General features: G+C 42.1%; 1 protein-coding gene across 1 annotated transcript in view; it reads right to left on the bottom strand.

The window, feature by feature from the left end:
- LOC122808334 overlaps positions 1 to 16,692 on the bottom strand; it is a 110,782-nt gene that overhangs the window by 80,648 nt on the left and 13,442 nt on the right. The window contains exon 3 of the mRNA XM_044079301.1: positions 16,678 to 16,692. This exon is cut by the window's right edge and continues 288 nt beyond it. Within this exon, the coding sequence (XP_043935236.1) occupies positions 16,678 to 16,692 (15 nt within the window). The remainder of the gene's footprint in view (positions 1 to 16,677) is intronic.

Below are 16,692 nucleotides of genomic sequence, written 5' to 3'. Positions count from 1 at the left end.
TGTTGCATTGTCATGCCTCAGCTATGGGCAGCAAAAACACTATCTGTACTACTTTGTGGCAATGGGTATTGTAATAGGGCTATGTGGCCTCGGAATGCTGTACCCTATAGATATACAGACATGCAGAACTACACACACATGCCAAAACACAATGGGTATTCCATGCCTATCACCCCATTTGTAAAACAATGTTGTGCTGGTACTGCAAGGCTTGTGTAGCCGGTATGGGGGGAGCTTAACAGGGTACATGTAATGTCCCATACAGCAGCAGCCACAACTGACTATGGCAATGGGTGTTGAGTTGGTTGTGAAGGCCCTCATTGAATTCCCAAGTACAGATGTGCTAACACACAGACACTGCTATACTCAGTCATGCACACATACACATGTGTCAGTACAGGGGTCCATCCCTGCAGGTGGTCATAGCTGTGTACCTAGCTATTGTCCAAGGGGAGATGGGTTGCATAGGGGTTGTGTGTACAGTATTATCCTGCCACCTGCCAGGTGGCAGCAGGAAATCTACTGACAGGCACTACTGTCATGACCCTCAGGGTGAGAATGACATGCATCAGCCAATCATACAAGTGCCTCCTGCACATGGCCACTGAGGTGATCAAGTTGACAATTATGCAACATGCATTACAACACATAGTGCCTGTGATGGAGACCTGTACAGAGAGCATGTTCGGTTGACTGTGGTAGTGTTGTGGACGTACCTGTGTCATGTGATGCTACAGGGTGACATCTCCTATATGTGCCATTTCTTACACAGCTGGGCAGACATGTCAGTGTCAATCAAGCTTAGGTTGCCTGTACATATCCCAGCTGGATATCTGCCATCTGCACATCTGTACATGGACTGACAGTCATCAGCTTGGCAAGTAGCTATGCAGTAGCATGAGTGTGTTTGACAGATGTCTGACAGCAATACATATGCCATAACTACATGACAGATGCCCTCACTAACATGTGCTGTACAGATAGTAGTCTACAGTTACATTTCACATGATGGATCATTACCCAGTAAGGGGTATATACTGTGACACAACTCACACACTAGGGATACAACAGGGAGCCCTCAGTGTCTAGCCATGCTTGCAGGTGTGCCTGTTGTCAGTACTACATTAAGCACTCTGCTCTTGCCTGGGTTAGCACTGTCAACAGTAGTACTGCCATGATACACTACATGCCAGTGTGACAGCATGTACCCTGGGCTACTATGCCTGTATGTAACACATTCACATAGATAACAGTGCTGTACAGGCCTCATATGTGTCTGTGTCCCACACATCACACTCAGACCCCTTGCTACTGTAATGACAGCACATAGGTGCATGTATTGTACATGGCGTTACATACACTTATTACAGGTTATCAGACTGGGTTGTGTGTCCTGGTTACCAGTGCTAAGCTATGCTTAGGTAGTTTCAACATTGCTGCAATATAACAGCTAATCTGATTTGCGAACTGGTAAGTGCTGCCTACACTGTGTAAGTGCCCATACATTTATCCATAGCTCAGTACTGCTTAGCTTCATGCTAACCCGCTTAAAGCAGCACAAAACTGCCTTAACCACTCTGTATCCAACTGCCCCTGTTCTGCCCAGCAACAAAATGAAGCCCTTACAGGTCTTGAATCCAGGACCCTTTACACTGAAGTCACAGCACTTAACCCCTACACCATGACCACTGTGATAGCAGTTGTTGTTTTACCAGTATAGCTGTCAATACACATATTGAGTAGTATTGAACAATTGCCTTTAGTTCCTAAATTGTGTAGTCCTTGTTATTAATATGACTGTTGCATCACATATGTTGTTTTATCATAATGTGCACATAGCAGATACATACGGTGAGATATGTCTGGGAGGGTATACACAACCATGACACTTACTCATGACAGGAATATGGTTGTATACATATAATAGGTCTATATAAGTTTACATGTGCATACACATGTATACTCATACATATGTCTGTATACACATCTGTATAGTGCTACATATATATGGCCATGTGTACATCTCTTCGTATGTACATATATATATATATATATATATATATATATATATATATATATATATATATATATATATATGTATATATGGGTTACCTTAAGTACATCAACAGTCCACTACATCAAATTCCACTTCTCTGACATGGCAGAACATCGACAAATGAAGAGCCAAAGTTTCCCGCATGGTAAGTTAACGTTTGGCCATCCATAATTCATAATTCAAAAACTGCCATTAAACCGACTACATTCTCACACCCCCTAACTTAATATTCCAAATCCAAGAACGCACTACCGCGGGGTACGGGGCAACATTCGGGTGCATATGTATCTCTATCTGTATATGTGTAGACATATATTGCTTTGTATATGTATATATCTGGGTGTTTATAGGTAGATATATATATATATATATATATATATATATACATATATATATATATATATATATATATATATATATATATATATATATATATATATATATATATATATATATATATATATATATATATATATATATATATATATATATATATATATATATATGTACACACATATACATCTATATATGTCAATATGTATATATGTATATATCTATATAGATATCTGGATAATTATATATACATATATTTTCACCATATGTCCTGAACATGGAGTGTAGTCCTACCTCAGCCCCTATAGTCCCAAATCCGTAGTGCAAGGGGATGTGAGGTGTGTATAACAGGTATATTTGTAGACTATTGCTACTGTAATGGGGATTGCCTTCACAGACATGGTGTGTGTGGGAGGTCACATCTGCTTTTAAAATGTGCACCATTGGCTACTGACAGGCATCCTAAGGACATCATAGTACCATACCACTGCTAGCAGGTAATGCTCCTGTGGACTACAGCAGAGATATTGGCTAATATACATGGACATTCTAACACAATCTGGACAGTCCAGAGGTGTGCACATAACCCCTTAGTGCAAGACATGGACCAAACCTGACAATGTGGATGTTAACAGCCATGTAGATATAACAACCGGTATACATTTGCCCCATAGGTTATGCATTCACACACCCCTGTCTATCCTGACACATAATAACCACTGGTACAGAGGTGCCATGGCCACATACTACCCACTAGATATTGACATACATCTGTACAGCATACCACTGCTCTGTATGACATACATGACTGTTAAGGGAGTACCAGCAGCAGTACATCTGGCAAGTATCTGGACATGACATCTCACTTGGTACGTACACTAAGCTGCTAGGCATGTAACAAAGCACTGTGCATTCTACAGGCAGACTGGCTCATCAATGGCCTACATTTCTTATGGAGGACTGCACATGTACCTGCATATATAGCAGGATCTACAGGCATGTTACAGCACAGAGTATAATACATCAGTGTGAAAGTGCATCACCACAGCCAATGTGAACCAAGCCATAGCCACATATGGCAAGCTAGTTTTATATTAGTATATGGACTATTTGTTCAATACCATCCTCATATGTGCCACTCACACATTAAAACCCTACATATACTGGGCCACTACACAGTGTGGTCTGATGCCTGTCTGTGGTATGGGACATGTGTGTCTATGGCCCTACACACATGTAAGCTGATAGTGTAACATACAGTGGAGTAGCATGTAACATCAGATAGAACAGTATGAAGAACAATGACATCTACCACAGTCTGTACACAGGCCAGAGTACATATTATCAATACATACACTGTCAACATTCACCTTACATACACAGACCTCAGTACTGTACACACAACCACAGAATGTCCAGGTGATTTCATCAGATATAACCCCTACTATACTTAACATGTGTAGCAGTCTGATATCTCACTGGCTTGTTATCGCTTATGATGTCACTAATTATGGTATACAGCACATATGCATCTCTTACTGCATGACATATGTACAAAGGTTGACAGAGTTGTGGCTGGTGGTGCATACACAGGGCCAATATTGACATGTTGCTGTGATAACCTCATACATTTACTGTGGTAACAAGGTTTGTTGCAACATATGTCCTATGAGGGATATGAAGTCAGTATCTCTCATGGCTGTCACCATCTACAGACTGCAATCCTCACACTATCTTCTGCAGTCCACAGATAGGTGCTCTGTGGGTAACACATAAAACAAAAGGCACCACACACTGCCCAGTCTGCAGATGACCCTACAGATAGGGTTCCCTCATAAACATAGCACTGACATGGCAGTTATTAAAACATACAGGACAGCCATATCCACACACACCCTGTTAAACCTACATTACTCCAAATGGAGAATAGCAGCATTTACAGTCTGTAGTCAGGTCAGGCACATCCCCTCCTGTGTGTTGCCCTGTTTCCACAGTGTATATTGTTAGAGGTAAATCCCCACTCCATCTGAGTTGCTGTATGCCAAACAACAGAACGAGTTCCTGCTCAAAGTGAATGATAAGGCCCAACACCAACATGATGTTCTAGATATTGGAGTGTGTTTCCATGCAATTGGCAATGGGAATGTTATCACAGCTGATCAACATGCAATCAGCTAGTGGAGGGCTGCAATTCATGCAGAGGTCATCAGCTGATCATGGGCACCAATTAAAATACACATGCTGCTGCCTAAGAAAAGCAGGTGTAGGTCTCCATATCCACCAGAGAGGGAGTGAGAGAGGCAAACAGAGGCAAAGTAAAGTCATGGAGGGGTGGAAGAGTAAAACTTAAGCATGTTTGTGTCACACACCTACCAGCACAGGGTATCAAACCCCTGACAGCTATGTTGTGCTATCACATTTCTATGCAGTCAACCGATATGTGTGGGAATAGAACCCTACCAGAGTTCTATATCACATTACAGCATGAAGCTGTTACTGGACACACCACAGGGATTACTGGAGTACTCCTTCCCCAAAGGTGTATTTCACAATGAATGACATCAGCAGGATTGCCAAAGTAGGGCATTTGAATTGTAGTGAGTGCGGCTAGGCTAAAATGCATTTCTCCCTACACAGACAGAAAAACACACACACGCACGCACACACACACACACACACACACACACACACACACACACACACACTTGCCATGTCTGGGATTAGTACTCCTATCTAATTAGTTTATTATACTACAGCAGTGCGCAGTTATAGGACGCACCACAGAGATTTCTGGGCTACATCTTTCTGAAAGGTGTATTTCACAGTGTATGACATCAGCAGCCTCGACAAAATAGGGCAATTGAATTGTAATGAGTGTGACTAGCCTAAAAATCATAGCTCTCTACACACACACACACACACACACACACACACACACACACACACACACACACACACACACACACACACACACACACATGGTTGCCATGTCAAGGATTAGGACTCCGACCGAACTAGGTTATCACACTATAGCAGTACACAGTTATAGGATGCACCATGGAGAATACTGGGCTATAGCTTTCAGAAAGGTGTATTTCAGTTTATGACATCAGCAGCTTTGACAAAGTAGGGAATTTGAATTGTAGTGAGTGTGACTAGCCTAAAAAGCATCTTTCTCTACACAGATGGTGACACACACACACACACACACACACACACACACACACACACACACACACACAGATGCCATGTGTGGGATTAAAACTCCTACCTACCTATTTTGTTACACTACAGTACTACACAGCGCGTCACAGAGATTACTGAGCTCCATTTTTTGACAGGTGTATTTCACAGTGTATGACATCATTAGCATTGACAAAATAGGGCATTTGAATTGTAGTGAGTGTGACTAGCCTACAGAGCATTGCTCTCTACACAGATAGAGACACACACATACACAGTTGCCATGTCTGGGATTAGAACTCCTACCTAACTAGTTTATCACACTATAGCAGTACATAATTATAGGAAGTGTCACAGAGATTACTGGCCTACACCTTTCTCAAGGGTGCATTTCAAAGTGAATGACCTCAGCAGGCTTGTCATAGTACGGCTATGGGAAAGATAGTGTGTGTGTGCATGGGCAATAATGCATTCATCTATAGGTTGATACACCACATGCGGACACACACAGGGTTATATTCTACAGGTACGTGTATACAGCTGCTAGATGACTATTTCTTTGTAAATTCATGTTGCACAGCTAGAACTTGCACCACATAGTCCGTAATGCTGACAGATACCAGTGGCTAAGGTCTACAGTGAGTGACATCTGAAGCTCATGTGGTTGTAGCCATTTGGCTGTGTGCTGGGTGAGACAGGCCTCATAATGGATGGCCCCCTGTGACAGTCACTCTCTTCCACACATCTGTGTATGTCTACTTTTGGCTTATTATAGTGTATCGTCCTTGGATATATGCCTGTATTCCTATCCAGTGGGTGTGCAAAGCATGAGTGCTGCATACTGAAGAGTGTCTGCACTAACATCTGCAACTGCCAGATATGTCTGGTCCACTGTTGTTTGCAGACATGGCCTTCATTTGTTTAAGTGTATGAGCATGCCCAGTATGACTTTTCGGTATGTTGTTGGCTGACATTGCCTTCATTTTTCTAAGTGTGTGAGTATGCCCAATATGCCTTTCTGTATTGAATGTGTGGATCATTTCCAGGTAGATTGTACTGCAGTGCAGACCTTTGTGTTGTACAACTACAGGTAGCATACTGTTTCTGCAGGGTATTTGCCAACCATTTGGCAGTACAGGGACAAACTGTGTAGAGGATAGTGTGTCTGTGCTGCTTCAGCTGCATGGTACTGCTGCTAGCAGAGCTATTCAGACATGTCTACTGTTATACACAGTGATGTTTTCTGTCCTCATGTACTATCATGTGGACGTTGTAAGTATGCCTGCAGCTGTGTCCAGTATTGTGGGCAGAAACCTACGTATTCATGGTAAGTTATGCCATTCTGGAGGGGGAGCTGCACACACTTGGCGCTGGGTTTGTGTATCCAGTTCAGCACCTTGGTACAGTGCTGGCAGAGGATCCAATACTTGTCCACCCATCAACATGGCAGTATGGCCTTATCTTGCTGTGGCAATGCCTCAAAGCTATACAGATTTGCACAGGTTAGCCAGAGGCAGGGGCCATGGGTCAGGACATTTACCCTATTGTGGTATACAAGCAGGTGTGTAGCCACCCATTTATGAGTTTGCAGCCAGGGATAGTGTGTGCACACAGCTTGGTGTCGGACCCTGCACATTCCATGCTGCCCAACCTCCCACACCCCCCTTTGTTATTCTAACCTCTTCCATACATTATGCATACATTCTCTGATACTTTCCCTAAGGGTATCACCACATCACAGGTGTGTGTTAGTGGTGGTCCACAGTTCATGCAGTGGGACATGGTGGACATGTTACTGTGGTTTGTCCACAGGGCCTTGCATATGGCTTATGTGGAGTGTGTTATGTTGTTATTTTGGTGTCCATGACATAGCATGTATTGGCAGTACATGTGAGACAAGGGCTTTTGGCGGGTGATTGTGGCGCATTAGGTGTTGGTGCAGGCCAGATGTGGCAGGCTGTTGCATTCTGTCAGTCCTACAGTCCTAGACCACCATACAGTATATTCCCATGGGGTGACAGGGAAAGTGTGATAGTTGTTCATGCCAATACCTTCTATCAGTCTTGATCAGGTGGTGTGGCTGCTGGCAGGTTGCTACCTACAGCTAGGGACACACCTGCATGGGACACATGCACTGCATGCTGCAGTCTTCCACTATTGCCATATACAGGTGGGGTCTTACTGTACTCATTCCCTACAGCAGGGATATTGCCAGAGAGGTGCCTGTGGTTGGTGTTTGCGTTGTTGGGTGCATGTGTGCTATGGACACTACTTGTATCTGACACACAGATGTGCAAGGAGCATTACAGTTAAGCTGGCATGTGCAGGTACATCGGCTGATTCCCAATACTTCAGTCCTGCCTCCTTTGTGATCTGCAGGTGTTCAGGCAGACATCACCGATATCCCCTACTACAGGTCCAGTTATTGTGATGCATACCTATATGTACGAATCCAAGGGTGTCTCCATTTCACAGTGACACAATATATACTGTATGTCTGGGGTACTTTCCCATGTGTACTGCTTGTATATCTAGACCAACAGACATGCCATATCAGTCTTTCATATGGTGACACATATTACCACCATACATTTGCAATGGCTTGCTGCTAGCATGTGTTATACTGGTGGGGATTGCCTTTGGCACTGCAGTTGTGATGGCTTGTCCCTGTTATCAACAGTAGTGGGCAATGGCCACCAGGTCTTACCTCAACATGCATGCATACTGACCACTCTCACACATTATGAAATACACACCATCCTAACACACATAGACCTGCATATTGTCAAATGCTACAACCTATCCTGCTACCTTGGCCACCTCTGGGCATCTGTGCTCCACTCATATTATACCTACTCATACATGTTACTACATTTCTACACAGGATTGATGGTCCACACCTGTACCACTATATTTCTACACTGGATTGGGTGAAGGGCAGACCTGTCTGTTTCCACATTTCTACATAGGCGTGGGGGGCACACCTGACTGTTACTATATTTCTACATAGGCTTGTGGGGGGGCACACATGACTGTTTTTACATTTCTACACAGGGTTGGGGGGCACACCTGACTGTTTCTACATTTCTACACAGGACTAGGGGAGGGCACACCTGACTGTTTTTACATGTCTACATGGGAGTGGGGGGCACACACCTGATTGCTATTACATTTCTACATAGGGTTGTGGAGGGACACACCTAACTGTTTTTACATTTCTACACATGATTGGGGGGCACACCTCACTGTTTCAACATGTCTACATAGGATGGGGGGGGGGCACACCTGGCACTTGCACTTATTTGCTATGACTGTACTGGTATGTCAGATACTCCATTTCATTCTTATTCTAACCTATTATACTGACTAGAGGCATGTCAGTGTACTACAGGTCTTAGATTTGGTTGCCCTACATATTAGTGTCTGACTTTCCATCCTTCATAACTAACATCCCACTGCCTGACCTGCTGTAGTCTGTCTGTGTAGGCCTGGGGGAGAGGTTACCCATAGGCATCATTCAGTGGCCATAGCAGAGGCTCTGTTTAGGTCTGTCTACATCTGTCCTGCTGGCTGAGACTGTTGTTGGCTATGCGAACCTCCCTGACTGGCATGTGTGAGTCATATGGACACACAATGTCACCCAGCACATTTCCTGCAGTGGGTTTTGTCACCCTCTGTAGTACTGGCTACTTTGATGACTCCAGTATGGGTTACAGATGTCATGGTGCCACTATGGGTGTCTACTATCTGCTTCCATAACATTCAACCACCCAATTCCCTTGCATGCTCACATCCATATCACAGATACAGGTAACAACACATTCTACTCCATTTGGCAATTGGTAGGTTGATTGACTTACCTTGTGGGTGTGCCAGGATTGAGGAGGGTGCTGGAGGGCTGCCTATGTCGGATGCACATAGTACACTCCCTATACATGGTTGAGCACAGGCAGTGTCATGGTTGGCATCCCTTTTACTGTATGTGTGAGTCAGAGAAAGGTGTTATTCCCTGGGTCCCTACTGTGTCAGTGTCTTTACCTATTTTCCAAGGACAGGGCATACTGGGCACACCTTCATCTGCCCACTGGGGCAGGCTCAGGTTGTTCTTCCTCTGAGTCACTCTGTGCCTGAGCAGGCCTTGGCATTGGTGGGGGGCTGTGTGGCCCTGCCTCGTGCTGTTCCTGCTGTAGCTGTTTCTGCAGGATAATATTGTGCAGCTTTGCACATACCATAACAATTTGTGTACATGTAGCTGGTGAGTACTGCAAGGCTCCACCAGATGTGTCCAGAAGCTGGAACTGTGACTTGAGTATCCCAAACACATGCTCTATTATAAGTCTGGTCTGTGTGTGTGCCTCATTATGGAGTTCTTGTTCAGGTGTGTGTGCATTCCTGATGGGTGTCATCAGCCACAGCTCCAGTGTGAAAGCAGCATCCCCCACTAGGTGATCATAGGGGATGTCCGCATTGGCAAATCTCTGGTACATCTGCATCAAATCCCAAATGTGCGAATTGTGATAGCTTCCAGGGCAGCCAGCACACAAATTCATTATAATGCCCTGGGCATCACACAAAACCTGCCAGTTGATGGAGGGGAGGCCCCTGCGGTTGATGTAGGCTGTACCATGATCACCAGGTGGTGCTTTGATGCATATGTGTGTGCAGTCTATAGCACCCACTACCTCAGGGTATTCTGCTATTTGGTGGAAGAGATGCATATTGCTGGCAAACACCTCACGGGTGTTGAGGAAATATACATGCTTACTGGCATGTGCTGACATGGCATCCAGGAACTGGTGGAATACTCTGGATGCTGATGCCTGCAAGATCCCCATGATATCCCTAGTTGAGCTTTTGGAGGTACCTCTGGCTAGTATTTCTAGGCCTATACATATCTTGGTATCCACTGGGATGGGTTCCCCTCAGTCAGTTTGGTGTGTCAGGTGTGGCCGGCACAGCTCAACAATTTGCTGTAAGAGGTCCATGTCCTCCCTATAGCGCTCCACTATCTCCAGCTCATGTAGCCCCTGGTAGGTTACCCTGGGTCTGTACACTTTTCTCTGTCTCCTCACTGTGGGTTGATTGGCAGTATTCACATCCTCACCACCCTCAGCCTCTTGCACATGTTGTTCTATGCTGCCTGCTGCAGCCCCTATCATTTTGTAGTTTTGCTTGTTAAAAGTTCCCCGCTTATATAAACTGGTGGTGTATAGTATGGGAAAAAACAGAGGTGAAGGTGCTTGTATAGTTTATAGTAGTGTTCTGGGCTGGGCTGGTCTGCTGCCTGTGTAATTGGCTGATTCTGATACATTTCACCTTCCAGCTATGCTAGTTCTCCTTGATTACCTTCCTACTGCTCTTTTCCCTTCCCATTGCCTTCCTGTTTAAGCCTGGGGGCATGCCGCACAAACAGAGTGCTCAAATGTGCACAGAGCTGCTATTTCCTGGTTTAACTTTTTTATTTCCTTTAAAACCTGGTGTGCGGCGTACACACCACTTAGGCAATGTAAAGAGTGCTAGGTGGATTCAGACCACCCATGATTAGCTGTGCTTAGTTTGGAGCAAACCTGAGCCATAGGGCTCCAATCTGCTTACAGTATGCCTGACACACACCACTATGATGTCAGCTAACTCCTAGGCTTGCACCAAGCTATTCTTACCCTTACATTGTTGGGGCCTGACAAGCATGCTGGGGAAAATGGGATTCACTATCATTCCCCTCATTTGCATAGGATTCTTGCTAATGCATAGTTACATGACTCACACTGAGCCTCCCCCCCTTAGCATCCACTACTCACTGGCCATGTTGTCTTCTGCCTGCCAATGACTTTCATGGCAGAATAGTGATTTTAGTTAGAATGCTTATTTTAGGTTTATTTTCTTATTTTCCCCCTATCCCGTTTGCACGCCACTGCCCTATGCTTAAACAGCCGAGATCGGCTAAAAAAAAATAAAAGTTGATTTTTTTATTTTTTAATCTGTTTGCAATGCCAATGGCCTTATACTTGGCCATTGGCATGCTTCCTGACTGATATGCAGCCTTTATTTGGAGCTGTCATGGCTCCATTTTAGATTCTGCAGAAATGTACTCGGTTACTAACCAACAACATTTTTGCAGATTACACTAGTCCTGCATGGCCAGTTTCAAGCTTCCTGGATTGCAAATTCACTTCATTTGCATGGATTTCTCCTGCAAATGGGGTGATTTGCATACATGGGCTTAGTCCGTGCATAACTAGTGCAGGACCGCTTGTGCACACCCCTGAAGGCTATTCCTGGAACGCACGGCAGACATATTGCCTGCTAAAGCTCCTGCACTAATCCTGCATGTCGTGCAAGGCTTGCAGAATCTGGCAGTATATTTGTAATTGGGGTGTGGTGGATGTGCATCCCCCCACATTGGGGGATGTGGGGGACATAGCCCCCCACCTGGGTGGGTTTTGAGTGTTCTCCTGTTGGTTTTTTGTGTGTTTGGGTGACTTAGTACTTACCCTGGGAAGGATTTCATTCATCCATTCTGTCAATGTAGTGGGTTTTCATGGACGCCATCTCGAATTCATCACAATGTTGGCTTTTGATATTATTAGGTAGACCCATATATATAAATATGGTATAATATAAAAATATATATAGTAAGGTATATCTAAGAGAATTAAGTATCCTTCAAAATTCTGTTTGACAGAACGGCTTCTTCTCCAGTTATGCTAAAAAATTAATTTAGAATTAAATCCTGAAATAGTAACTCCCCCATGAGAGATTAATAAGCCTAGTCCCCATACCTTTTTAATGAATAAAAAAAGAAATACTAAGCACATTTGCTTTGCAATACAATGACACTAAAATGTGCATTGTATGCATTACCCAAAGCATCTCTACTCAGATATCTATTATTTGTTTGTGAAATATTTTACTGTGAAGTAGGGAAATCCTTTGGGGCTGTCATATTTTGTGTTACAGCATTAAGCGCATCTGGAAGCCTTTGGAGAATGAAGTTTTATTAATGTAATTGCAGATATAACACATCTTTGTGAAAATCAGGAATTCAAATTCATTTGCCAAGATGAGTATTCAGATTTAAACATTCTTAACCTATTGCTCTGTACCTCAAACACAAAAAATATTCACCTCCCATATCCAGATAATCTATAACACAGATATGTACATGTACCATAAATAGCATGCATATGCAAAAATACGGTCAAAGACTGAGCACTTAAATTGTGTATGCACATTGTTTTATACAATTGTAGAACTGCCCTTTACTTAATATGGGGAACATGACCACACCCCTTAACATTATTATTCTGTCTCCATAGTCACCATAAATATGGAAGAATGACATGGCACATCTTGAATTATACTCAGGTACAGCAGTTGCACACTACTGTGAATATTAAGCCCCTATCTCCAAAACACTTCATTTGGCATGGCAGCAGCCACATTATTGGGTTTTCCTTTATGACTGCACATAAATGCATTTAGGAGCCTCATTCGCAGTTAATAATTAAAGCTGTGATGGAGACATTACCAAACTACAAGAATCCTGTTTGTATTATGCATGAAGATTACTGTTTACAGTCTGTTAAAACAGCAAAACTCAGACTAATCCAGATGTTAGGCTGCTGGAGTGGGTTTATGTTAGACTGTCTCTTAAACTTTGTGGTTAGACCTCTGCTCAAATCATATGCTAAACTGCCATATAAGCCTTATGTTGAACTGCTGTACAAGCCTTATATTTGACTGTTGAATAAGCCTTATATTAAACAACTGGACAATCCTTATGTTAGACTGCTTAGAATACATTATGTTGGATGGCTGTACATGCCTTATGTTACACTGCTGAATAAGACATATGTTGGTTGCTTAAGAATTATGTTAGACAGGTACACAAGCCTTATGTTAGACTGTAGAGCAAGTCTTTTATTAGACTGTTTCATAAATCCTATATTACACCTCTGAATAAGCATAATATTGGTCTGTTGAGTAAGTCTGAGGTTAGACTGCTGCATAATACTTATTTTAAATTGATGCATGGGCTATCAAGTATGTAGTTCACATTACAGCCACAACTGAAATTGATCAGTTTGGTACTCTGCATTCTGATTACAGAGAATCAGATTCCTGATGGGCTACATGGTGTCACAGGATCCATTACAAAAACTGCTTTATAGATCTTGTATCAATTTACTCTCAGTTTGATTTGTGGCATGGTAGCTACATTCATATATGAGTCAACTGAGGCATCTTAAGGCATTGCTGAAAGCAGAGGAGGGGATGTGGAGTAACACCTAAAGGTACACTACTGAGCAGAAACATAAATCACTGGTAGCACAGCACAACCAAACCTTTGAGAGGGGATGTGGAGTAACACCTAAAGGTATACCACTGAGGAGTAACATAAATCCCGTGGTAGCACAGTACAACCAAACCTTTGAGAGGGGATGTGGAGTAACACCTAAAGGTATACCACTGAGGAGTAACATAAATCCCTGGTAGTACAGCACAACAAACCTTTGAGAGGGGATGTGGAGTAACACCTAAAGGTATACCACTGAGCAGTAATATAAATCCCTGGTAGTACAGCACAACCAAACCTTTGAGAGGGGATGTGGAGTAACACCTAAAGGTATACCACTGAGCAGTAACATAAATCCCTGGTAGTACAGCACAACCAAACCACTGAGAGGGGATGTGGAGTAACACCTAAAGGTATACCACTGAGGAGTAACATAAATCCCTGGTAGTACAGCACAACCAAACCTTTGAGAGGGGATGTGGAGTAACACCTAAAGGTATACCACTGAGGAGTAACATAAATCATGGTAGCACAGTACAACCAAACCTTTGAGAGGGGATGTGGAGTAACACCTAAAGGTATACCACTGAGCAGTAACATAAATCCCTGGTGGTACAGCACAACCAGACCTTTGAGAGGGGATGTGGAGTAACGCCTAAAGGTATACTACTGAGGAGTAACATAAATCCCTGGTAGTACAGCACAACCAAACCTTTGAGAGGGGATGTGGAGTAACACCTACAGGTATACCACTGAGCAGAAACATAAATCCCTGGTAGCACAACACAACCAAATCTTTGGCTGTTATTAATACAGTAGCAATACATCTACTTTTGCAGCCTAATACATCAGATTTCTGCCTTGGCTTGTGCAAATGCTGAAATATTTCTTACACTTTAATCCACTGAAACATTTTTGTACCTTTTCCATGATCTTGCAAAGAAGATGATTCCTCTTTTTTTTATTTCAAAAGGTCTGATTATCCGTTATACCAGAATATCTTGGATTCATTGTCTCTCAGTTCATCTTTGTGCAGTTCTGACACCTACTGACTTATAAAGCCATCACTAACTATCATGACCAGCTGCCAAACAAACTGCATTGAACAATCAATGCATTCTGAGTATGCCCTGTGAATTACAATAACTATTGCTGTCACAAATCTGACACTCACCATCTTGTATATATAAAGACAGGCATATTAAAAGTGTTAATTTAAAGAATTAACTACCTCATCTACCATTGGGCCACTGCAAAACAATATACATTTGGATACAGATAATGAACATTAAGAAACTAGGAGCAGTGTGAGAAGCAATCAGGCACCCTATATATTAATGACAAGATTAAGAAGCTCATGGGCTATTAGTTAAACAGAGGTGTAAGTGATTAAGATGAATACTAGTCATGTAATACTTGGATGGTACATGCTGCCACAAACTCCTGAAAACAGAATTCTATGTAACACTGCATAACATGTAGCCGAGAGATTATCCTCTAGTAGTCTTTGACAACTGAAAGTGAAATGGTTTTCAACAAGTGTTTGTTGGAAAACTGTTTCCAGCATAGTGCAGCCTCCTTTTGATAAATATCAATTACTGTTCATATATTACTATTGGTATAAGCTTCACTAACTGGAAGCTATACTAGTCTTTATATTTATTTATTCATGTGTTTGTTTTTGGTGCATGCCATGGCAAAACATTCAGATTGAGTATGTGTGTCATTCTAATATTTTCTTGACTCAGACAAATGACTTTTAAATCTTTTATCTCTAGTGGCGTTTTTGATGACACAGCTGAGCTACAGAGAGCACAGACATATCAGCAGATATAATCATATGAAGAGCTTATTTAATTAGTAAATTAGTAAGGTTAGTTAGTTAGTTAGTTAGTTAGTTAGTTAGTTAGTTAGTTAGTTAGTTAGTTAGTTAGTTAGTTATTGGCATTTGATTACTTGGAAATTCTGACTGGGTAGGAGCCCAATATTAGTGGAGGCCTGGGGAGAAGTCCTCCAAAGTATTACAAAACATTTTACAAATAATAATTTTTCAGTCTTTAAAAATAATGCAAAAAACAAATACAGTCTAAAGAATTATACCAAATTAGACATAATATGAAAACATTGGTTAAGAACAGATGTAAGTTATATGACAATGATTTAATGGTTAGAGAAATTGTGGCCAGTTTATAGAGAAATTAAGGCTAAGTTAATATAACACAAATAGGAACTGTTTAAAGAGAAATTAAGGGTAAGTTAATACAATACAAATAGGAATTGCTATACGAAGTGAGAGAAAAGCAGACTTATCATATATTTAGAGAGAAAGTCAGGGGGGAGAAATTGATAGAAGTCATGAAGAGAGAGAGTAACAGATGTAAGGCATGAATAGGTATTTGTCCAGATTTAGAGATAGCTTATCCTGGTGTTGAGCAAGAACAGAGCCAGCTTTTGGCTAGGAAGACTTTCAAAATGATTTTGAAGGAAGGATGAGAGGGAGGGCATTGACTTGATGAGATAGAGTTGCATATATAATTAGTGGCATGTCTACAGATGTAATGACTGACATTTTTTTATCATAAGCTCTGTCAGATCAAGGTAGAGTAATGCAGATAAATGTAAGCAATCATAATAGCAAGTTTTTTTGAAACAAGAAAAAAAGTGAAACTGCTCCATACCACAAAGCAAAGTATGATTATACTTAAATTAAAAAAATCAAGGAATCAGTTAAAAATAGTATCTGATACAAAGTACAGAGAGAAATGTTTGACAGCAGTGTCTGATCTGTTGTTATTGCAGTAAACATTACCTTTAGTCAGAGTAT

Source organism: Protopterus annectens, chromosome 8.part0 (genome assembly GCF_019279795.1).
Source record: "Protopterus annectens isolate FY-2018-M chromosome 8.part0, PAN1.0, whole genome shotgun sequence".
Lineage (NCBI taxonomy): Eukaryota > Metazoa > Chordata > Ceratodontiformes > Protopteridae > Protopterus > Protopterus annectens.
This window is presented reverse-complemented; position numbering and strand designations above follow the sequence as displayed.